General features: G+C 46.6%; 2 protein-coding genes and 1 long non-coding RNA gene across 8 annotated transcripts in view; 1 reads left to right on the top strand and 2 right to left on the bottom strand.

Annotated features, from left to right (window-relative positions):
* LOC307210677 (cyclic AMP-dependent transcription factor ATF-7) overlaps positions 1-1,774 on the bottom strand; it is a 115,029-nt gene extending 113,255 nt beyond the window's left edge. The window contains exon 1 of the mRNA XM_079966759.1: positions 1,603-1,774. The gene's annotated coding sequence lies outside the window, so the exon portion shown is untranslated. The remainder of the gene's footprint in view (positions 1-1,602) is intronic.
* A 140-nt stretch (positions 1,775-1,914) lies between these two features.
* LOC307210782 lies at positions 1,915-13,280 on the top strand. Of its 3 annotated transcripts, none has more exons than XR_013836104.1 (3): positions 1,915-2,102; positions 4,538-4,673; positions 12,819-13,280. It is a non-coding gene; the product is annotated as an uncharacterized lncRNA (long non-coding RNA). The 3 variants fall into 3 exon arrangements; XR_013836105.1 differs by having other exon boundaries at positions 3,850-4,673; XR_013836106.1 differs by lacking the exon at positions 1,915-2,102 and having other exon boundaries at positions 2,741-4,673.
* Positions 6,069-22,511, bottom strand: ATP5MC2 (ATP synthase membrane subunit c locus 2). Of its 4 annotated transcripts, none has more exons than XM_079966960.1 (5): positions 22,426-22,511; positions 18,959-19,031; positions 15,234-15,311; positions 13,195-13,385; positions 6,069-6,347 (listed from the first exon to the last, which is right to left on the bottom strand). In XM_079966960.1, the coding sequence occupies exons 2-5, from the start codon at positions 18,995-18,997 to the stop codon at positions 6,275-6,277; spliced, it is 381 nt and encodes a 126-aa protein (XP_079823086.1). In that variant the 5' UTR covers positions 18,998-19,031; positions 22,426-22,511; the 3' UTR covers positions 6,069-6,274. The 4 variants fall into 4 exon arrangements, with proteins under 4 accessions (XP_079823086.1, XP_079823083.1, XP_079823085.1 ...); XM_079966957.1 differs by lacking the exon at positions 6,069-6,347 and adding an exon at positions 11,201-11,481; XM_079966959.1 differs by lacking the exons at positions 6,069-6,347; positions 22,426-22,511 and adding exons at positions 11,201-11,481; positions 22,016-22,040.
* Positions 22,512-23,452: the final 941 nt, after the last annotated feature.

Genomic DNA, 23,452 nt, shown 5'->3' with positions numbered 1-23,452 from the left:
TCTCTGCACACATACACCATCCCCAACTGTTTGATGTGGTGGGTGCAACAACCATACTGCAGCCACTTTTAACTGCTCTGCTGCTCACTCGAGAAGCAGCAGAGGTAGAGACCAAGAACGGCAGCAGACCCACCCCCTTTCTCTCTCTCAAGGGGGGTAGCTTGGAGAACCAACTAACAAAGACCCCCCAACTTGTTACCATCTCAGTAGCCAGTACTGCTGCTTGGAGGGCACCTTCTTCCGTGCTACGCAAAGCAGGTAAGCACATGGCATTCCCCTATCTGTACACTCGCCTGCCCTCTTAACTCTGGGCAGCACTGAGAATTGGATCAATCACCACCCACCGGAGGGAGTGGACAAGCCAGTGGGGAGAGACAAGCCAGTGCGAGAGCCAGTGTGGTGTAGTGGTTAAGAGCGGTAGTCTCGTAATCTGGGGAACCGGGTTCGCGTCTCCGCTCCTCCACATGCAGCTGCTGGGTGACCTTGGGCCAGTCACACTTCTCTGAAGTCTCTCCGCCTCACTCACCTCACAGAGTGTTTGTTGTGGGGGAGGAAGGGAAAGGAGAATGTTAGCCGCTTTGAGACTCCTGAAGGGGAGTGAAAGGCGGGATATCAAATCCAAACTCCTCTTCTTCTTCTGGAAGCAGCTGCTTCATCGGAGGCATGACTGAGAGTGGCAAGGAGCTGTTGTTGCTAGTCACTCACCTGCTCACTCTTGGGTGGTGCAACGGGCTGTATCCTACCTACCATACCACCCAGAAAGAAACAGCAGAGCGGGGCAATGACTGCTTTTTGCTGACAAGAGGTGGTCCTGGGAGGCAACTGCAAAAGTAGCCCCTGCTTGCTCACCCTCGTACCCCTGGGCAGTACAAATGGGAGGCTTGCCACTGCAGTGGTGAGGAGCAGAAAAGAGGGTGCAAGGATGAGCAGCAGAGGTTGCCAAGCGCTCTCCAAATCGGAAAGCAATCTTGAGGAAGCCACACCACCTTTACCAAGTGGCTGGGAGCATATACTTATGTAACAGCTTCCACGAGTTACTCAGATTTTTTTCTTGCTGGGGCATCGCTTCGCTTATGTGTTCTCGCCCACTTCTGCAAAGGCCACAACCGCCTAGTTCTCCCTTCCTATTGCCCTTATCCCCTGGAATTCCCCACCCAGCAGCCTCCTCCTCCCTTGGCATTTTTTTTTTTAAATCCTCACTCCTCTCGTGCAGGCACCAAAAACTCTACTCGGGACCCTTGGACCATTTCGAGCCCAGGTTCTCCACACGCACCCCGGGCCCGCCCGTCACCGGGGCTTCTGGGCGCCCCCTCCCCCTCCCGGCCACCGCCCGGGCCCCCTTCTTAGAGCTTCCTCGCAGCCCCTTAAGTCCCTCCCACCCCCGGGAGACGGGGAGGGGTCTCGGTCCAACCCCGCGCCCGCACTGGCCGCGCCGCCCGCCACTCGCCTCCGAGAGCGGCGCCGATTGGCGCGGCCGAGCTGCCAATCACGACAAGGCGGAACCCACCCTCTCTCAAGCCTTGGAAAGAGTTGGGTTTTTCTTGAGGGGAGGAGAAGGGGGAGGTGCGGGGTGAGAGGAGCGGAGGCAACGGCCAAACTCACCTCGGGACCGGAGAAGGAAGGGAGGGAGGGGGTGGAATTGAGAGGACCGGGCGTTTTTGTCCCCTCCCTCCGCGCTTTAAGGTCCCGTGTCCCTCCGCCTGGCGCCGCCACTAACGGGGCTCTTCCCCACACAGCCCCGAGCTGCGGCCCCCAAGTCTTGCTGTGGTGAAGTGTGGGGCCCCCCCGCCTCCTCGTTTTCTGCGCGCTCGAGATCCTCGCGAGACTTGGCGGAGAGGCGGGGGCGAGGAGCCGGGGAGCCAATGGGGGAGGGAGGGGCGGGGTTAGTGAGAGGAGCGGGGCGGGGCCGAGACTTCGAAGAGACGACGGAGCGGACGGTGTCCGGGTGTCCGGAGGGGGGAGAAGGGAGAGGAGCCGCCGCCCGAGGGCGACGGGTTCCCGACGGAGAGGGGCGGGAAGAAGCGGCACAGACCCCCCACGGGTACCAGGCAGCGGGCGACCTCCTTGCCCAGTAGTACGTCGTTGACGTCGTGTGTGGCCGAGTTAGGTCTTGGTGTGATTCGGGCAGCTTTCCCCAGGGCCGACCCATGACATTTTGGCACCTGAGGCGAACCGCAAAATGGCGCCCCCTCCCGCCCCACCGGGGAAGAAGGGCTGTGTGAAGGTCTACATCAGGAACAAAGGCAGGGAGAAGATAAAGATCTGCCTCAGGATCTTCTGTGGATCCTGCCGCCTCAGGCTGTCACCTCCCCTTACCTCATGGCTGGGCCGGTCCTGGGTTTCCAGTACAGTGGTACCTCAGGTTAAGTACTTAATTCTTTCCGGAGGTCCGTTCTTAACCTGAAACTGTTCTTAACCTGAAGCACCATTTTAACTAATGGGGCCTCCCACCACCGCCGGAGCACGATTTCTGTTCTCATCCTGAAACAAAGTTCTTAACCCGAGGTACTATTTCTGGGTTAGCAGAGTCTGTAACCTGAAGCGTATATAACCGGAGGAGGTGCCACTGTATACGAATGTGCCCCCCCCCCAACCCATGTGTATCTGGAGTTTCCGACACAGCACAGCTCAAAAGAGCCTTGTGCTGCTCCGCTGTGCGGGTCACACCCCGGAAACCTCTCTTTGGTGCCCTCAGGGAAATTGCTTTGGCGCAGAAGTCCAGGGTCCCCACCCAGCTTCTGGCCTACCACATATTGAAGGAAGTGGGAAGGCATTTAGGTAAAGTAAAGGGACCCCTGACCGTTAGGTCCAATCATGAACGACTCTGGGGTTGCAGTGCTCATCTCGCTTTATTGGCCGAGGGAGCCGGCGTACAGCTTCCGGGTCATGTGGCCAGCATGACTAAGCCGCTTCTGGTGAACCAGAGCAGCGCATGGAAACGCCGTTTACCTTCCTGCCGGAGTGGTACCTATTTATCTACTTGCACTTTGACGTGCTTTCAAACTGCTAGGTTGGCACTTATTGCTATCTAAAGGAGTGGGTAAGTGGATACCCGATAACACTGTTGCTTCCAGAGGTTGGAATGAGCCAAATTATACCGCTGTCTTGAGAACCCTTTGGGGTTTTGACGGTGCTGATTCAACAGGAAGAAAGCTAGATGGGGTAAAAATCTCTCATAAAGGTGAAGCCTCTGTCTATCATAGTCGGACCTTTGTTTATTTCCATCAGGGGTCAAGCAGGGCTCTCCTCAACTCCTGACATAGCCAAATTAGTGTAGCATTTGCCATCTGCCTCTGCCTGTTTGGCAGCAACAGCTCCAACTTCCTTCCCATCCCAGTAGTTTGGAGACGTTTCTGCTGCCTTATCTGTGCCCTAACCTCAGTCCCCACCCAGCTCACTGTAACCCATGTTAGCAAGATGCCAGCCAGCTGATAGAGGCAAGCATGGACCCTAACCTGTGTGGATTCTTCCACAACAAGCACAGTGTTTTCATTTGTCCCAAACCTCTGAGAATATTATCCTGCTCCCCCTAGGAGTTCACCAGAACTCTTAAGTTGGATGCTAAGCAAAGGAGGTTGGGGGGGGGGGAATGGCTTGTTTTTAAGACATGCCTGCATTGATCAAAAAATCATTTTTGTTCTTTAGTTTTCAGAGAATAATGACCATAGGGGTTGTCTTGAAAAGTGCCTGTACATCAAAATTTACAATAAGTAAAAGGTTCCAGATTCCTCAGTGTATTATAGCACTGCACCAAGTTTAAATGAGATTTGATTTTCATTGGGAGAGTTGCCATTTAGAGGCACAAAAGAATGCCTGCTTTTCACTGTTTTGCACATTTTTTCATGCCAGTTTGCAAACATTGTCCCTCTCCCACATATGAACCAGGCTAAGTGAGCCTTTAAATCAACAGAGCAAAGTGGTTCAGGAAGAGAAGGTACAGACAGGTAGATTGTGCCTTATTTCAGATACATGAGATATTAGAAGATTGGCTTAAATGACAAGTAATGGTAATTTAACCATAGATTACCAAAATAATGCCTTATTCGTTTTAACAGTCAGGTGGAATTTTGCTTCACGTTTACATAGTAGGAACTGGGCTCTTATTTGTGAGATTGGCTGGCTGGCAGTGCTTTAAATGCTTTATACTGATGTTTAATTTTTCATGTTAACTGAGTTATTGGAGAGTCATGGCTTGTTTTGTGCTAGATTGAAATGACTGGCATGATTCATATTGGCTTACTTCTCGTTAATTATTGTGCAATTTGCTATGCCCTCTGGCTTAAGCAATAAACTTGACCTGCTACTGCTTCATTGGTCATGGGGATACAGAACCCAAGGAACAGGCATCATTTATACCTACTCAGAGTAATGGCGATATAAATTTATTGTTACAACTTCCAACAGATTCACTGTTGGGGGTAAAAGAGAAATAACACATCTAAGTGTGTTATTTTCTCAAGCAAATACCCGTATCTTACTACATTTTTTGTATTATTTTACTATCCAGTTTCCTCTGTCATCCCTTTGTTTAAGCTAGACTGGTTTACCCATGAATGTCTCACTCGATGATTGCAAGTTGAAGCAATTATTGGATGGTCCAAACAAAAAGCTTCTCCACCGTTTCAGTGTATGCTTTCAAGTACCTGTCATCCAGTATAGAGAAGTAAAAGGTGGTATGTGCATGTATGAAACAGAAAATTTTCAACCCTTTGGGACACACTTTCTTTTGAGGTTTGTACGTAGCACAGATAATCACTGGGACTTAATAAATGCAAGTAATATAATAAAAATGGGAAGTGAAAAATAAAATTTAGTGCTTTCTCTCTTCTACTCTGTTATCCCTTCTGCCCCAGCTTCCAACTGAGTTGGAACAGCGCTGCTGTGGCTGGCTGCTAGTACAATTCAGCCTGCCTGCATCACTGCTGACATTCACTCTACCATATTCAAAATTCTTGCTCAACCAAACGATTTCTCCTTCTGGTGGTTGTGATAGAGGAGATGGAAATCTCTAAAATGTGAGCCAAGGAAGAGGAACTGCAGAATGGAGAAGTGGCAAAGGAAGAGTTAAGTGAGGTAAAGAGATAAGAGTGCAGAAAAAAGGGGATCTTAGCAAGACAAGAGTTTCTATAAAAAGTAGAAATGTAAGTCTTTTCTTACTGTTTGCTCACCAAAAACCTTCCTAGTAATTCTCATCCATTTCAGTTGAGGTTAGTTTCTAATATGAGTGCTTAGGATCACAGTCTTCAGAGTAACACATTCTGTATTCTGATTCCAATTAAACACTCTTGGTGATGTTTGCAAACATCAAAAAATGGCAAACAACTGCATACAGGAAGAAAGTATCAGCAGACTAGGGGTAACTTTGAAGTTTGCAGAAGTACAAAAAAGATTTAGGCAGAAATCCTTTAATCTTGGAGAAACCTCAAGATTGTAATGTCGCTGGGATTAGAGAACCTTGTGTCTGTCCCAGCCCACTGAGGACTTTTACCTTTAAAAGGTGGGATTTAAATACAGCAAATATATGACAAAAAGGATTCAAATAATGCTGTACCCCGCAAACTAGCTGAGCTGATGGGCAGTGCAGCTTCTCTGAGGAAAGGTTAGTTTTGATAAAAAGCAGCTGTTACTGAGCTTGGGGAGAGTAGGAGCTGGGTGTAAAAGACACAGGAAGGCATGTCGCTGGATACATGGATCTTAGACAAGTTGAAAGGGAGGCCAGAGAAAAAATGGCATGGACCAGAACTATAGATGGTCAAGAGAGAAGGGCTCAGTTATGGCGTAATGTATGTAATTGATGACGTTCACTTGCCCTCTTCGGGGAGGGGGGTGCTATTCTTACTCTTCTGTTAAATTCATATTGAAATTCAGTAAAATGAACTTTCCAAAAAGGAGAGATTAAAGGGAAATTGTGGTAGAGGTGTCCAGGAAATGATGGAACACTGAGAAGGGAGGGCATGGGGAAAATTTTCACACAGGGCAGGAGTGGGTGGGTGCTGTAGATAGCTGACAAGCAGAGGCACAATTGGTCAGGGAGTTGTGGGGGGAAATGAAAATACAAGTTGAAATCATTGTGATTGTAGCTGATTTATTAATTCTGTTTGACTCATGTTGTAACTGTCACCTTAGTCATCCAAGCGCTCTATTCGCTTTTCTGCAACCAAGTTATGGCCCATCTCAAGAGGCTGGCAAGAATCTTTCCTACTCAAATTAGCACCCATCTCTCTATCCTTGCCAGATACTGCCACCCTCAAACCTTATGAGCCTAAAGCTCTCTTCAAGTGCTGAAAAGACTTAGTGGCAACAAAGGGAGAAAGGCATGAGAGATTCCAGTTAACCAGGCACTCGATCTAAAAGAGAGCGCATTAACAGCCTTGTTAACATGTGTCATTGGAAGTAATATACTTGAGATTAAGCAAATGATATGTAAGTGAGCAAGATACTATTTGATGCAATTTCCATTAATTAAATTTATGACCCTTACTGCAATTTAAACCATGGTAACGCTCCCTGCATGCTGGCGAATGAGCTGTCAAATACCTCCGAGTCTAGCCAGCTTGAGAGAAATTGATTAAAAAATGAGGGGAGGGGCAGAATGGACCTTAAAATGGGCCTGGTCCTCTTGCTTAAAAATGGAACAGATCCACTTTTGCTTGCCAGGATTAGATGTCATCTTTGTAGAACAAGTGTCCTCAAAGAACAAAACATAATTTCCCGCAAAAGCACAGATGGCAGCTAGAGGTGGCAAAAGCTTCTTCCTTCACTTCCTTTCACATCTCCAACCTCTAACTGTCTCTAGCAATGGCACTGGGGAGCCTCTCCAAACATCTCCAACCTCTAACTATCTCTAGCAATGGCACTGGGGAGCCTCTCCAAATATTGGTGGACTGTAGCTCCCATCATCCCTGGCCATTAGTCATACTGCCTAGGGCTGATGGGAACTGGAGTCTAACAACATGTGGAGGGTCACAGCTTCCCCAACCCGGCTCAGAATCCAAAAATGAGTCTTGTCATGTGTACCCATCTCGCTACACACTGCATTCTACGGCTGCAATAGCCACTGATGCAAGGGAAGAAAGGCACTGATTGGAAAAAAACCCCCAGTGGGAACTAAAGTACTGTTTTCATTAGAGTAAATCCTTTTCTGGAAATGCTTGTTCTTTTAACAGGCTGTGTGGCAACCTTTTGCAGGTCAGAGATGCACCTGTTGAAATTGCCCGTCACACAGCTATTAATGGCACAGGAGCTCTGCCAGGGAAAAAACACACAGGCAAGAACTATAGTTTGTCATCATTGTAGGCAGATCATAAGGCTAATAGGACATGGCTGAACAATGCAGCATGGAATTTTGTTTTTGTGTGATGGGCCGCTGTTAAAGGCAAAGGAGACTGCATAGTTATCTTATCTATTGTGGTATCTGCCTTAAAGCCGTTCAGAAGCTTTCACTTCTGATTTTGATTAGCTATGGTTTAGTGTGCCATCTCAACAGCAAACTGTAATTCTTCTATAATCTATGGTTTGTTTAAAGAAGCCAACTTTACATATACATTTAGTATATCTGAATCAGGCTAGAATGTCCATATTCCTTTTGAAAAGCTATTTTAAGACAGAGGTGAGGAACACCTTTCTGCCCTTGGCACATGTGCCAAAAGTGGGCAGGGCCTAACCCAAAAAGGTGTTAAAAGTGAGTAACAAGTCCCACCTCCAGTTCTTAACTAATAGCAACTTTAAAATTGGCAACCCATGTTGTAGGCAGTAGCTTCTTAAAACTCCCTTTAAACTGTTTAGTGCTGATGGCAAAATTTAGATATATACCATGGCATCAGAACAAGAAATCTCATAGCAGAAACCTATTCCAATCTTCAGTGCCACCCCTTATGAAGTTCTTAATCTGGCAGAGCAGGAATATTACGATCTAGCTGAAGATCTAAGCAAGGGCTTAACTTGAGGCATTTGCTTTTTCTGTGCTGGTTGGAGAGAGACCACCATGGATCTGTGCCCAAATTCTCTTTACTAGCTTGTGCTCGAAAGTGGGCCAGCTTGCAGCTTTGGCCAAGCAGAGAGGGAAGCTTTCTTTGTTCCCAGCTCTCCCTCCTAAAAAAAGACACAAGTCTATTGAAAACTCAGCTCTAGGAGCTTGTAAGGTGCATTCCTGTCTTCAAAATTATTGGCTACCTCCTTACTTGTACTGGCCCTGAAAACGAAGATCTAGGGAGACTGCATCGCAAACATACATACCCTCCCACCAGCAAAACTTTTCTCTAGAGCCTTAGCACAGCTCCACGAGTCTGGGCAGCAAAACTGCTTACATTACTCTCAGTTTATTTACACAGTCTTCAACACCACGGCACTTTCTTTACTGAAGTGGGCGGGGGAATCCAAGTGAGTTAAACGTAACAAAGCTGCTTCAATGCCAGGCTTATGAAACGGAGTATGGCACACCCATGACTATTGTTTACAAAGTCTAGCAGTGCTGGCGACCTGTGGCCTCCCAGACGTTGTTAGATCCCACCTCCCATCAGCTGTAGCCAGCATGGCCAATGGTCAGGGGTGGCAGAAGTGGGGTATCTAACATCTGGAGGGTCACAAATTCCCCAGCGCTGTGCTACATCTCAGAAGTAATTGCTTTACAATGATAGGTTAGGAGCAGGGGGCAGAAATCAACTCGAGAGTCCTGCTACTGGCTCCTGCTACTGTAACGGGGCTTCCACCCCCTTCCTCGTGCCCCCCAAAATTGGCCCAAGTGTGTCGCTGTCAGGAAAATTGCCAGAATGGGGTGGGGGGGGATTGTTTCATCTGGCAAACTGCTGGAATGAATTTCTTAGCATCCACAACAGCCTCCAGTTCTGTTTCTCCTCCTTTGAATTCAGGATACTGATTTATGGTAGAAGTATTACGCTTTAAGTGATTTGTTGGCATGAACTATGCCTCCTCTGCAGCCCAAGACAGTCTCTCTTAGACGTGATGTTTGCATGATTCAAATATACAGACTTGTTAGCATTCCCTTGATCATTTAACACCGCTCACTTAGCTACTTTTTATCACTGGGCTAGCTAGCCTGGCATCATCAGCAGGTTTCCAAAACACAGGCACAACTGTAATGAACACCCAAGCTCAGCTGGTTGCCTAGCAACCCCAACAGCAGATTGCCAGGACCAGCTGTGGGTCTTTCAACAAGCAGCAGCTCTGACTGATACAGGTCAGGCTCCTTAGAACTTCTAAAATAGTTTCCAGCCATTTGCTCACCCAGCGCAGGCATATTTGGGTCATGCGTGTCAGATGGATGATTTTAGAATGCAGCCCTTGCTAATCATAGAACTGGAAAATGTACAGAAAGGGGAAACTAAAAATGATCAATGGGTTGGGGAAAGAAGGCATTTAGGGCTTTTTAGTACAGGAAAGAGAAGCTTTTTGCAGGGAGGGAGGAAGAGAGAGGAGTTTTCTATATTATGAACGGTTTGAACAGGGGAAGTTCTTGCTTTCTTATAAATCTTTAAAACTTGGGCATATGAAAGTCTATTTGCAGCAGATTCACAGCCAATGGAAGGAAGCGCTTTTTACATGTGTATTAAGAAACTCACTACTGAAAAGGTGGCGGTGGACACCAGCTTATATGGCCTTTAAAAAAGGAATTAGCTCTGTAATTGTATTAGATCTGAATTTGTAAAATAGAACATTGTGTTAGTTTTATGTAGTTGGGTTTTATGCTTTTTTTTTTTTTTTAGGTTGTGGATGTTATTCAACTTGTTTTAGGAGTGACCAACAGATTGGGAGCTGAATAGGAACTTCATGTTGAAAAAGAAACTGCCTGTGAGCTTCCAAGAAGCATCTGGGCTGGCCTCTGTAGGAGCCGCTGAACCTTGGCCTGAGCCACCAACACAATTCAAATGTTCACTTTCTTGAAAACAGTTCTACTGAGCTGATACTGTATAGAAGGGCCACACTGCAGACTCCTAGAGGCACAATGGGAGCTAAGCACCATTTATGAAGATGAGAATGCACAAAGGTTCACCACATTGTAATACTGTGGAGTGGAAGCCTGTCTGTGCCTTCCTTAGGATCTACATTGGCTCGCAGTATGTTTCCAAGCACAATTCAAATGTTGGTGTTGACCTTTAAAGCCCTAAACTACCTTGGCCCTGTATACCTGAAGGAGCATCTCCCCCACCCCCATCATCCAGCCCAGACACTGAGGCCCAGCTCTTTCTGGCAGTTCCCCCACTATGAGAAGTGAAGTTACAGGCAACCAGGCAGAGGGCCTTCTCAGAAGTGGCGCCTTCCCTGTGGAATGCCCTCCCATCATATGTCAAACAGATAAATAACTATATGACTTTTAGAAGACGTCCGAAGGCAGCCCTTTTAATGGTTGATGATTAACATTTTGTTGGGAGCTGCCCAGAGTGGCTGGGGCAACTCAGTCATATGGGCGGCATACAAATATTAAATTATTCTTATTATTCTTTAATAAATGGGGAACCTGTGCCCCCCTTTTGTTGCTGGATTGCAGGCCCCACCATACTTGCTTCCAGGCCATGCTGGCTGGATCTGATAGGAGTTTGAGTCCAACAACATCTAGAGGGCCAGAGGTCCCCATCCCTGCTTTCGCCTTTCTGGGCTTCAGTTTCCTTGTATTTTAAAAACAGCTTTAAAAAAAGTTACAAGCACAGAAGCAACATAAGCACAGTGTTGCCTTAAATTACTAGGGAGCAAATCAATATAAAGGATGTGCTCCGTGACCTTAGCAGAACAGTGCTTTTAAAAGGGAGAGAAAAGATTCAAAGGTTGATTCTAGGTCATGTTTTAATTTACTAAAACACAAGGAGCCAAAAAGCTCACCAAAAGCTGAACAACACAAGCTGTATTTATGCAAAACTCTCTGTAATTTGCTAAGATAATGACCTCCTCCATTCAGCATCATCAGAAGCAGTAATAGGTATTCCAGGGCTGCATTTCTTCCCAAGAGGAAGCCTGATTAAATTCACTGAGATACTGTTAGGTAAACCATTCTAATAAGAAAATAGCAAAAAGAAAACCTCACCAACGCCAGATTTATGGTAGGACTTGGGTTTTTCAGGAATCAATTGGATGTGCTGAATACAAGTTAAATGCATTCCATGATACTGTGCGATTCACTGACTAATGATGCAGAAAGGATTGGGGGCCAGTTACCCATAAAACAAAAACAGAAAAAAAATCAAGAAAATGTATACCAATACAGTATTTATTGACTTGCCCCCTCTGAGCTGGACAGATTTGGTTAACAGACGGGCTTCCCCTATCTGCCACAGAACAATCAGGTTGTCGTACACACTGGACTAAACACGGGGGAAAGAGAGGAGAGCACATGACAGGCAGCACATCCGGCTCCTTCACATTGCAAAGAGAATGAGGAATGCCACCATCAAGCAGAACAGCCCCATGGCCTCAGAGAGTGCAAAACCCAGGATGGCATAGGAGAAGAGCTGCTGCTTCAGGGAAGGGTTTCTGCAAGGGAAGGAGACAGACAGACAGGATAACCATCAATGGAAAAGTGTGATGAAGCCACACCAAAAAAGCTAATGTCATTCTAGCTTGCATCAACAAAAGTATTGTGTCCTGATCAAGGGAAGTAACAGGTCTGCTCTATTCTGTCTTGGACAGGACACACCTAGAGTACCGTGTCCATTTCTGGGCACTGCAGTTTTAAGAAGGATATTGACAAGCTGGAATATGTGCAGAGGAGGGAGACCAAGATGATCAAGGGTCTGGAAACCAAGCCTTGTGAGGAACAGTTGAGGGAGTTGGGTAAATTTAGCCTGGTAAAGAGGAGACTGAGAGGAGATATGATAGCCATCCTCAAATATCTAAAGGGCTGACACATGGAACAAGCTTGGTTTCTCCTATTCCAGAGGCTAGGACCTGAACCAATGGATTCTTATATATGATCTAGTTGTGATTCCTGCATTGCAGGGGTTGGATTAGATTAGGATCCTTTCCAATGCTACAATTTAAGGCTCTCCTGTAGTCCTACCATTTCCCCAGATACAGGGTGTCAAGGAAGTAGGCATCCCTTCTAGCCAAGTACTGTTCAGGTGTGTGGTTGTTGAAAGGTCTAGCAGTATAGCAGGCATAGGCAAACTTGGCCCTCCAGATGTTTTGGGACTACAACTCCCATCATCCCTGACCAGTGGTCCTGTTAACTAGGGATGATGGGAGTTGTAGTCCCAAAACGTCTGGAAGGCCGAGTTCACCTATGCCTGCAGTATAGTATCAGCCCAGCCAGCCAGCTAGCTTTATAATTTTGTCCTGTGCTTTTTCCCAGGGGGTATTCAAGGGTACACGGTACCAACACTTCTTTCAGTATTATTAAAAAGTGTGGCATTTACTATAATAACTTCATGGTGAGTACTGACACCTATTTTTCTAGGAAAAAAGCACTGATTAAGTCTACAAAATTTACTACCCCACAAAATGTTTACTAGGGTTGCTGCCACACTAGTGCCCTTTAGCACTGTGAAGGCATTGTTCTTCTGGATTCAGCTGGAAATGGAATTAACAGTGATTCAGTACAGCATGTAATATAGTGCTGTATTAATCTGGCAATACCCAGATCCTTCAATTGTATTTACTTAACACAACTGAATTAAATTTCCATTCAGCACAGGGCCCCGCCATTCTCAATTCATAGCTTCCCCTTGTGGCTTTTGCCTATTAGTGTTTCCTTTTCAGAACATACATGGCATTACTGATAAATAGTCCTGTAAATCAGTTCCCTGTAGTGGGCTTAATTACGGGATTCCTCTCTTTTTTCTTTGTGAAATAGCACTATTTTGCATTTTTAGGGAAAAGGAAAGCAATGAAGAGGAAGTACTACTCCCCCTATTACTAGTCCCTACAAAAGGAACTATATAATCACAAGCCAATTTATCAATAATGCCACAGCAACAGGAAAGCAATCAGAAGCAGAACCTACAAGGAGGAAGCTTCTAACTAAAGGCATAGCAACCCTGAAAAATCTCAACAGAACTTTGCCAGTTTATAATGCACTGCGAACATGTTTTACATAAGAGGCCCAAATCAGGTCTGAAGAAACGGGAAGACAACAATACTGAGTGCAAGCAGCTGGCAGCAGCATTGCCTGGCTTCTCTGTAAGCAGCAAAGGAACGAAGAACGTAACTCCAGACTTAAAAGCGTGGTGCTCAAAAATCCAAACATACCTGGCGTAGCCAATGATAAGACTGCCAAATACGGTCCCGATGCCAGCACCAGAGCCAGCTACGCCTACGGTGGCAGCGCCAGCACCAATAAACTTGGCGGCAGTATCAATGTCCCTGGAAACAGTGCTGGTTTGGAACTCCCGGCGCAACACTGGCAAGAGCTCATTGTGAGCACCTGAGAGACAACAAGGCTGAGAGGAGCAAAAAGAAGAAGAAATGGAGAATAAGATACTGTTTTGAAGCTGCTTGTAACCTAAACGGCAGGATTCTAGTTCCAAGTAAATGAAACTTCAATTTTAACCCTGATTTTTTTTCAAACACTGCCCCAGAAAACGGGGAGTGGGGATTCTGAATTGGATAAATAATGGCCAACAAGACAGGGACGGGGGCTGCTTATGGTGCAATACTTGTCTCAGTAGACACAAGTCCTACTGAGTGAGTTAAAAGTAGCTTACTCCAAGGCAGGAGCAGCCTATAGTTTTGGGAATCCAGGTCAGCAATGCGGCCACATCTGCACTGTTTTGCACTGCTGATTCTAGGAAAGTGGTGCCTCGTTGTTGTCAATTAATCTACAGGGGACTTGTGTGTGCTATGGAGTCCCCACAGTTCATGCAGAGAAATACTGAAGTTCAGCACCTTGCATGAGAGGCTCCTCAAATCTGCAATTTTAGTTTATAATGTTGGGTTTATCTATTCTTTGGTGTGTGTGCGCTTTAAATGTTTTTAATTTTTACTGACAATTTTAATATATATTTTATAGTCTTTGTAAATTTGCAATTTAGTGGTATACAAATTCTGTTAAATAATAAAGTACAGTGGTGCCTCGCAAGACAAAAAGAATCCGTTCCGCGAGTCTCTTCGTCTTGCGGTTTTTTCGTCTTGTGAAGCAAGCCCATTAGCGGCCTAGCGGATTAGCATTATTAGCGGCTTAGCGGATCAGCTGATAAACGGCTTAGTGGATCAGCTGATAAGCAGCTTAGCGGATCAGCTGTTAAGCGGCTTAGCGGATCAGCTGTTAAGCGGCTTAGTGGATCAGCTGTTAAGCGGCTTAGCGGATCAGCTGTTAAGCGGCTTAGCGGATCAGCTGATAAGCGGCTTAGCGGATCAGCTGATAAGTGGCTTAGCGGCTTAGAAAAAGGGGGGGGAGGGAAAAAAACCCCGCAGGAACTCGCAAGACATTTTCGTCTTGCGAAGCAAGCCCATAGGAAATTCGTTTTGCGAAGCACCTCCAAAACGGAAAACCCTTTCGTCTAGCGGGTTTTCCGTCTTGCGAGGCATTCGTCTTGCGGGGCACCACTGTAAGTAAATAAAAGGCCAATGTCATGTAGTGGTTAGCTTGTCAGACTAGTATCAGAGAGATGTGTGTTTAAATCCCTGCTCAGCTATGAAGCTTAGTGGGTGAGCTTGGGCCAGCCATCATCTCTTAGCCGAATCTACCTTAGGAGGAGTAATGGGTGAGAGGGCACACAGCAGGATAAAAATGGAATAAATAAATGAGGAGTTGATCTGGAAAGTGTTCCTTGAAGCTAGAAAAAGGTGAGGCAGATCCCCACCAACTTAGAAATTTTGTAAACTGGTCATCTGTTCACTACAACCCCAAGAGCTTGGTTTAAGTTACACTTATGGTCGTGAGGATACAATGGGATAGCCCAACACAAGCCACCCTGCACTCCCCAGAGGAAAGGTAGTCTAGAAGAATGATAAATACTAGAGTATCAAAAAGTGTTCCTTAGTTACCAGGCAGACACCTTAATTGTACAGCTTAAGAAAAAAACAGCCCTGTAGTATCATGCCTCCTAGTGACCGAGATCTAAAATAATAAATTGTAGGTCAGGTATACAGCTGAGCACTGCTGCTGCACACACAATCCAAAAGGCCCAGCAGTTCTAGAAAGGATCTCCCTCTTATTTCCTTTTTCTACTCGGCCACTGGGTATTGCCCTAGACAACCTTTGCTGGTTACATCAGCATTATGTTTTTGAGATCCAAGGGTCTCTTTCCCCTTGGATGTAGCTGGAAGCCGTACCACACCAAATTTACCTCCTTCGTCCTGACCTCAGGCCTGTTCAGCACAGAGGCAGAGATGGGCCTACAGAGCAGCCGGGAACTGTTCTTTATCTGCAAGAGGGGAAATATACAAGCTGTGAATACATGCAATGAAGAAAAATTCTCACTGACAACAAGGACTTTCTTGCAAACGCATTCTAGTACGAGACAGTCTCTAACTAGAAGAAGTGATAGTGAAACTATTACTTGAGCACGCCTTCGTTGGTCAGCACAGCAACAATTCTTCCTGGTAAAGAACATATTCTGAAATGGGGCCTGTATCTCATGGATTTAAATTTCAGAACAAAATCAGGTAGCCAGTGGCAGCAGAGAATTGATCGTGTGATTGACTGATTATTTATTTATTTTGTACACCATCCTTCACCCATAGATGTCAGGGTGGTTTATAACATAAAAATACAAGATAAAAAACACAAAATTCGTAATAAAAATAAGAACAAAAACACTCTCCACCCTCACACATTTAAAAGGATATCGGATGTTAATCAGCCTAAAGGAGTATAATGAAGGCAGGGACAGCCACTGCAGAAAAGGCACTAGTCTAAACCGTAGTCAACTGGTGGTCTATTAGCCACATGTGACTCCCACCCCAGTTCTACCTTGCCCATGTTGTTGCTTTCCACATGGCAGGTACCCTGTCCCGTTCCCATGCATCATCCATGAAGTGCATATTCTGCATGCTTTAAAAAAATTAAAAGTCTTGAGCCTGGCAAGCTGGATCACTTTTACATATACTAAGTAAGTTTTCTCAGATTGCCTTAATTTGTTCTGCTTTGGCTAGACACGAGAAGGGGCAGCAAGACAGTGGGGAGCATCAGACCCAAGATACAAATGTGGCCCTCTGTCTGGCCCTTGGGAGTCTCCCTAAGGCCACACCTCTCCCCTAGGCCACTCCCCTTTACCAGCCCTGCTTCACACCCTTGAGTGTTTTTGCCTAGTTGAAATGTGTTCCTTGACCACTGATCATCCTTGCACAGGTGGAGAACAGAGGGGTGTGTGCGTGTGAGTGTGTGTGGAAACTAGCCTATTGTACAAATTGTTCCCCTGCTCCCTTTTACCTCTGACCATGCCCACCATGAGCATGCGGCCCTCAAAAGGTTGCCCAGGGGCCTAGGGCTGAAAAGCGTTCCTTAACCCTGCACTAAAACCTTGGCCACCAGAAATCCTTCTGAGCCCCTACTGGTTTTGGCAAACATTCCCCGGCACTGAACACTTTACTGAAATGCACATCAGCAATTAATGCTGGAATCCTGTTCTATTTGTAAATGAAAGCCAAGCTCCTGGCAGCCATTTCTATAAATGGCTGTACATCAAGCCTCTTACAGCTTCAGGAACCAGCAGAACGCAGAGGCTGGGCTGAAATTCAGCTCTTTCAACTACTTGGGAGCCACTGTAGAGTGGAAGAGACAGCACCTGGGGATGGGACATATTCGCCCCCCCCCACCAAGTGTTAAGGTAAAGGGACCCCTGACCATTAGGTCCAGTCATGGCCGACTCTGGGGTTGCAGTGCTCATCTTGCTTTATTGGCCAAGGGAGCCGGTGTACAGCTTCCGGGTCATGTGGCCAGCATGACTAAGCCGCTTCTGGCGAACCAGAGCAGCGCACGGAAATGCCGGTTACTGTCCCGCCGGAGTGGTACCTATTTATCTACTTGCACTTTGACGTGCTTTCGAATTGCTAGGTTGGCAGGAGCAGGGACCGAGCAACGGGAGCTCACTCCGTCACGGGGATTCAAACCGCCGACCTTCTGATCGGCAAGTCCTAGGCTCTGTGGTTTAACCCACAGCGCCACCCACATCCCTACTAAGTGTGAATCAGGTGGAATTTCCTGGTGGTCATTTGGAGGAAGCCAATGGAGTGGAATAGACACCATATTTCCCTGCTTGGGCACCCATTTTTGAAGGAGGTTTCAGTGTGGAGGAGGAAATGTCATCATCTTGAATGATTTCATGAAAACCACTCGACGTTTGCCTGAAGGAAGATTCTCAAAAAGTTGTATTCTTCCTCAGATTCAAGGGTGGTTTCTACAGGACATTTGGCCTTGTGTTGCCAGGCATCTGGACAGCACCAATAACAGGATGTTTGTACTCCAACGATATTTTTAACATGTTTGTATTTTTACTCTGCTTGAAAATTGCTTCGGGAATTTTTGTAATGGGAAGCGGTATATAATTATAAAGCACTGAGGTTTTTTCAGTGGGGAGACTCAGACAGATGGGTGGGATATAAATAATAAATTATTATTATTATATAATCAAGCATTATATAAATCTTATGAAATAGAACAATAAACTATGTTGTGTGGCCCAATAGCTTGGACTTTGTCCTCTGCCTGCCAATGCTGCAGTTAATAATATGAGAGGAAGGCACCTTACCTTTCTCCACCCATTTCACACCTGGGATGTGATGCTACCTGGTCATTCTATATTTGCCAAATGTGTAGGACTCAAAATATGATCTTCAGTAAAGTGATGAGGGAACAGCCCCCATGATTCAGACACCAACCAAGGGAGCAGATTAAGGCCTTTCAGCCTTAGCATGACCTCCAGCCACCAATTACTTTCTGGGTCAAGCCCCAAATAAAAGGATGCTTAAGAACTCCTGCAAGTAAGAAGTGGGTGGGGAGAATCTCCTGATCCCACTCCACTCTTGATAGCAACTCTCACAGACAGGGCTGGGGAAAAGTGAATGGAACACAGCAGTGCATCCCAATATCACAGAAGGAATGGTTGGAGTATTGCTTAAGGGATTTTGGTGTGTGTGTGTGTGTGTGTGTGTTATTGATATTACATTTTTGTATCTTTATTAGGATTCATGTGTAAGTTGTTCAATTTGGTTGTGTACGTTTTGGATGTTTTATTTCTTGTTTGACATTTGTTGTGCTTGAATCATGTATTTTTCATGTCGTAAGCCACCTTGAGAATGGTTTTAACTGTGGAAAGGCGGCATACAACTAAAATGATGTTTGCATGGTATTGCTATTTTCAGTTTTGCCCACCTCTCGTTATGTGTAGCAACTTCCAGTGGTCTGCTAGGGAGGGAGGGGGGAAAGGACCCCTTAGTTCTGCTGCATTCTGTCCCTTACAGTGGTGCTGGGAATGTGACATGACAATGGCAGTGAAAGCCATATTCTGAGCTGGGCTGCCGGGGGCAGCGGGGGGAGAGAGAGAGAGGAGCAGAGCAGAACAGACAGGAGTGGCGTGATTTCATTTTAGAATTGCAAGGTCCAGCATGCAACTTAAAAAATGAGTGCTGATGTGTGTTCATGCCGTGTTTTGCTTTTAATTCACAAAAGAACAAGGAAGGAGGGAAAACCAGCTGTCTTAAGAACAGAGGGACAGGAACTAAGAGCTCTGCCAAGCTCCATCCATCATTAAATGCCTCTCCAACACACTTGGATTTATAGTTCTACGGCAAAAGCTGTCATGATGTTTTCAGATGTTTTTCTTTGCAATCATGAGAACTAGTAATATGCTCCTCCTTTTTCAAATGAAAGATAAAATGGCAACAGAAACTAAAAGAACCTGTGGGAGCTATTGCATTACAGATCTGTCTATTTTCCATACATGATGGCAAAGTTACAGTTATGCAGGTTATTAATCCTTTTTAACCTACTTGCCAACATAGGCAAATACTTGACTTGTGATTTGAAACAATGCATTATTGAAAAATACAAGACACATCTTAAGTTACTCACAAGGGCGGGAGCAGAGACGAACTTTGCACAGGTATACATATTCAGGGACGTTGGGGGTGGCCACACTCAACAGCTGGAAAAGAACCAAACAACATGGCATTAGGAGAAAGTGTGCCTACAACTTCTATTACTTGCTACCAATAGAAGCCCAGAAGACTTTTAAGATGTGTGGCAGTTAATTAGCGGAGGACTACAAAAACTGATGCACAGCCATATTAAGTGGAAGAGAGGCCATTAATTCAGGCAACCATGCAAAAACATATCGTGAGTAATATGGCCCCTACACAGCACAATAATTTAGTTCTTCAGCACAAGCATGGCTGGACAAAGAATTGTTTGGCTGACCAAACGTTTGGGGCACCCAAATTGGGAAGGAAAGAGATGCTAAACATTTGGTGCTGGCTCTTCTAGATTTGATCTTGGTGCCCTAAACTCCCCATTTAACACAAGAGGCCTATGTTTTATTTTGCATTTATATCATACCCTGTCCCCAAAGGGCTCAGAATAGACAGTACTGAGATATTTATAAAATAGGACCAGTGCAATTCTTAAAAAAGAAAATATACTACTAGAATAAACTTTGCATAAATATTATTTGCCTAAGCAAGGTGTGCTGTATATCACCTCTGGAAGATTCCAAAATATTTAGAGGCCCTTGAAGAGAGAACTACAAAAGAATTGCCATAAAAGGCTCTCTGTGTTCCTGTTAATCAAAGCTAGCACACAAATAGTATAGTTCAGGTGTTGTCTGATAAACCTGGGCTGCATCTATCAGATCAGTTGCACATAAGCAATTGATCCATGCAATTTGCCTTGCATATGACTATCCTGGCATGATTTTCAGTATCTGTACCCTCAGGATCAACATTTGCACTGTGGAATTCCATGCAAGGCCTGACATCTTCCTTAAAGTATATGCAATCCCCCAGACTGCTCCAAGGGTGGATGCAACCTAAGGGCAAGGCCACACAACTGGAAGCACATTTGCTTCCCACAGTATTACCTGTAATGGGTTGTTGTTCAGCTTAAGGTGGTTTCAATCGCTCATCTATACACAAGCTACTATTATGAACCAGTACAATTAATAGCATAGGGCATTCACTAAAACAGCTACTGAACAAGGCAGCTTGTTTTTTTCTTTATTCAAAAGGGATTAGGCATCAATAGACATTAGCTAGCATAGCTAAAATGAGTCTGCATGGGGAACCTGTGGCCCTCCAATGTTGCTGGACCCCTCCAACTTCCATCAGACCAAGTCAGGATGGCCAATGCTCAGAAATTATGGGAGCTGTAGTCCAACATTTAGAGGGCCACAGGTCACCCATTCGTATGTGGAGGGACAATATACTTCCCAGTAACACAAAACTGGGGTCAAAACAATAGTATGGTTATCTTCATAACCGGTTTATGAACTGGTCACCATCAGAAGCAATGCTGGGCTGGATCTGATTCACCACTGAAAAAAGGAATCAGAAACCTTTGCCAATTTACTGCAAATAACTACCTTCTGACCACCTCCAATCTTGTACATAGAGACAGCTCAGGGGAGGATTTTTTCCTATTTGCACAGAGAAACAAAAGATTAGGACCAAAAAGAGTTTCTCTGTATCTTCTCCAAGCCACCGTAAAAATGGGCTTGAAAACACATGTATGTGTTGTGAAGAGGCAGAGAGATCTGGCAGCAAGAACATATAGCTGTGGGTTAAACCACAGAGCCTAGGACGTGGTGATCAGAAGGTCGGTGGTTTGAATCCCCGCGACGGGGTGAGCTCCCATTGTTCGGTCCCTGCTCCTGCCCACCTAGCAGTTCGAAAGCATGTCAAAGTGCAAGTAGATAAATAGGTACCGCTCCGGCGGGAAGGTAAACGGCATTTCCGTGCACTGCTCTGGTTCGCCAGAAGCGGCTCAGTCATGCTGGCCACATGACCCGGAAGCTGTACACCAGCTCCCTCGGCCAATAAAGCGAGATGAGCACCACAACCCCAGAGTTGGCCACAACTGGACCTAATGGTTAGGGGTCCCTTTACCTTTTACTAAGCCAAACGTATATCTGCAGCTGCCTAGTTAGCAAATTCTACAACTTGATACGTAGTGGTTAAGAGTGTTGGACCAGGGCCTGGGGGACGAGGGTTCAAATTCCCACTCAGCCATGACGCTTACTGAGTGACTTTGGGCCAATCGCTGCCTCTCGGCCTATCCTACTCCACAGGGCTGTTGTGGGGATTAAATCAGGAGGGAGAGCGCTACGTCCACCACCTTGAGCTTTTTGAGGAATAAAGGCAAGATATAAATGCAACAAATTAATAAAAAGTTGTAAAATCTTGTGGGGGGGGGGGAGGGAGGAAATGGTATGTTGTTGTTTAGTCATTTAGTCGTGTCCGACTCTTCATGACCCCGTGGACCAGAGCACGCCAGGCACTCCTGTCTTCCACTGCCTCCCGCAGTTTGATCAAACTCGTGCTGGTAGCTTCGAGAACACTGTCCAACCATCTCGTCCTCTGTTGTCCCCTTCTCCTTGTGCCCCCCATCTTTCCCAACATCAGGGTCATTTCCTGTGTCCCCTTCATGTCCCCTTGCCGTGCAGGGCACCCAAGATGGACAGGTCATAGTGGAAAGTTTAGACCAAACGTGATCCACCTGGCAAGCCGCTCCAGTATCCCTGCCAAGAAAACTCCATGGACACAGGAAATGGTATATTTACATTAAACGCCCGCCCCACAACACTTGGATCAGCGACCACCACTTTGGCTAGCCAACAATTTCGACCCTCCTGTCTGTACCTCGGGTTAAGTACTTAATTCGTTCCGGAGGTCCGTACTTAACCTGAAACAGTTCTTAACCTGAAGCACCACTTTAGCTAATGGGGCCTCCTGCTGCTGTCGTGCCACCGGAGCCCGATTTCTGTTCTCACCCTGAAGCAAAGTTCTTAACCTGAAGCACTATTTCTGGGTTAGTGGAGTCTGTAACCTGAAGCGTATGTAACCCGAGGTACCACTGTACAGCGCAAAAGATTTATTTCCATTCTCTCAATAGGGGCGGCAGCCTTAGAACCAGCACCTTGAGGACTAGCACCTTTCCTGGAGCTAAGCTTTTAGGCGGTCGAGGGCCTGCTTCCTCGGATGCACGACCTCTGCAATGCATCTACGGCTAGGGCAGATCCGCTCAGGCCATAGGCGGCCCAGCTGCGGACCCTCCCCCGGCTGCCGTGGGAAGGAAGCTCCTTGAACTCCACGCCCCGCCCAAGAACATTCCCAAGGGTGGCTCCGCCCCCCGCAGGCTCCTCCCCCTCGAACCCCGCCAATAGGGCGCGCGTCCCGGTCAAACCCCCTTATAACTCCTCCGAAGGCCTCGAAGCATGCGGGGGGGAGGGAAAGGGAAAGGCCCGGGAAGGGGGAGGCCGAGGCCAGGCGAACCCGGCGAAGGGAGAACCTTCGTAGGCCGCTCCGGCCGGGACTCCGCGACCCTACCTGCTGCTCAGGGGAAGACCGCGAGAGAAGGGCCCCCTTTCGCGCATGCGCCAGAGGAAGGCGGAATGACGCCACATCCGCCCGGCAAAGATTTGTAGTTGAACGAGCGCGGCGGCTAGAGCGCCCAATAACGGTTTTTTTTTTTAAAAGGGGTGTGTTTCTCCCGTCGCGCCATCTGCTGGTCCGGGGTGGTACTGCATCGGCTTCCTCGCTGCTTTCTCCCTTTACTCGGGGGCGATGCTGTCGGCAGTGGGTTTGTGTGTATATGGAGCTCTTGGCCGGAGTTCCGGACGCTGTTCGATTTTAAGCACGGTTACTTAAGCCCGACCGACGGCCACCTTGGGCGGTGCTTGCATGGAGAGACTGGGGGACGGATCATAGCTGTCAACGTTTCCCCCTTTTTAAGGGAAATTCATAGGATTCCTCGCAAGAAAAGGGAAACGTTGACAGCTATGGGACAGATGTACCCTAGTTTCTTATTGCGGTGCAATGCTACCTGCAAACTTGGGCAGCTTTTAATCATAGCTGTCAACGTTTCCCCCCTTTTAAAGGGAAATTCCCTTATTCCGAATAGGATTCCTCGCAAGAAAAGGAAAAAGTTGACAGCTATGCTTTTAATACAGGCGCGGTGGCATCATCAAGGACGTCCCCCAATCGTACTTTAATTTGAGACGCGCAGATGCTCAAAATGATGTTACACGCATGCGCGGAAGTGGCAAAACGTGACCCGAGCATGTGCAGACGCGCCGTCACGTCTTACGTTCCATTCAGGATCCCGTTCGCATCCTGAGGTACTACTGTATTTCTATTCTGCGTTTCCTTTAAGGCAGCACACACGGATCTCCACCCCACCCCCTTTATCCTCCCAACAGCCTTGTAAGGGAGGCCAGACTGAGCGAGACCAGCCCAGTGCCAGCCACCCCACGAACCTCGTGGCCGAGCGGAGATTTGAACAGGGGTCTCCCCAGTCCCAACCTGACAGCTTCTACTGGTGCCGGAGCTCGTCGTGAACTCCTCCCTTCTTCAG

The sequence above is a fragment of the Podarcis cretensis genome (assembly GCF_951804945.1).
Source record: "Podarcis cretensis genome assembly, chromosome: 2".
NCBI lineage: Eukaryota > Metazoa > Chordata > Lepidosauria > Squamata > Lacertidae > Podarcis > Podarcis cretensis.
The sequence above is the reverse complement of the archived record's forward strand: the minus strand, read 5'-3'. Positions and strand labels throughout refer to the sequence as shown.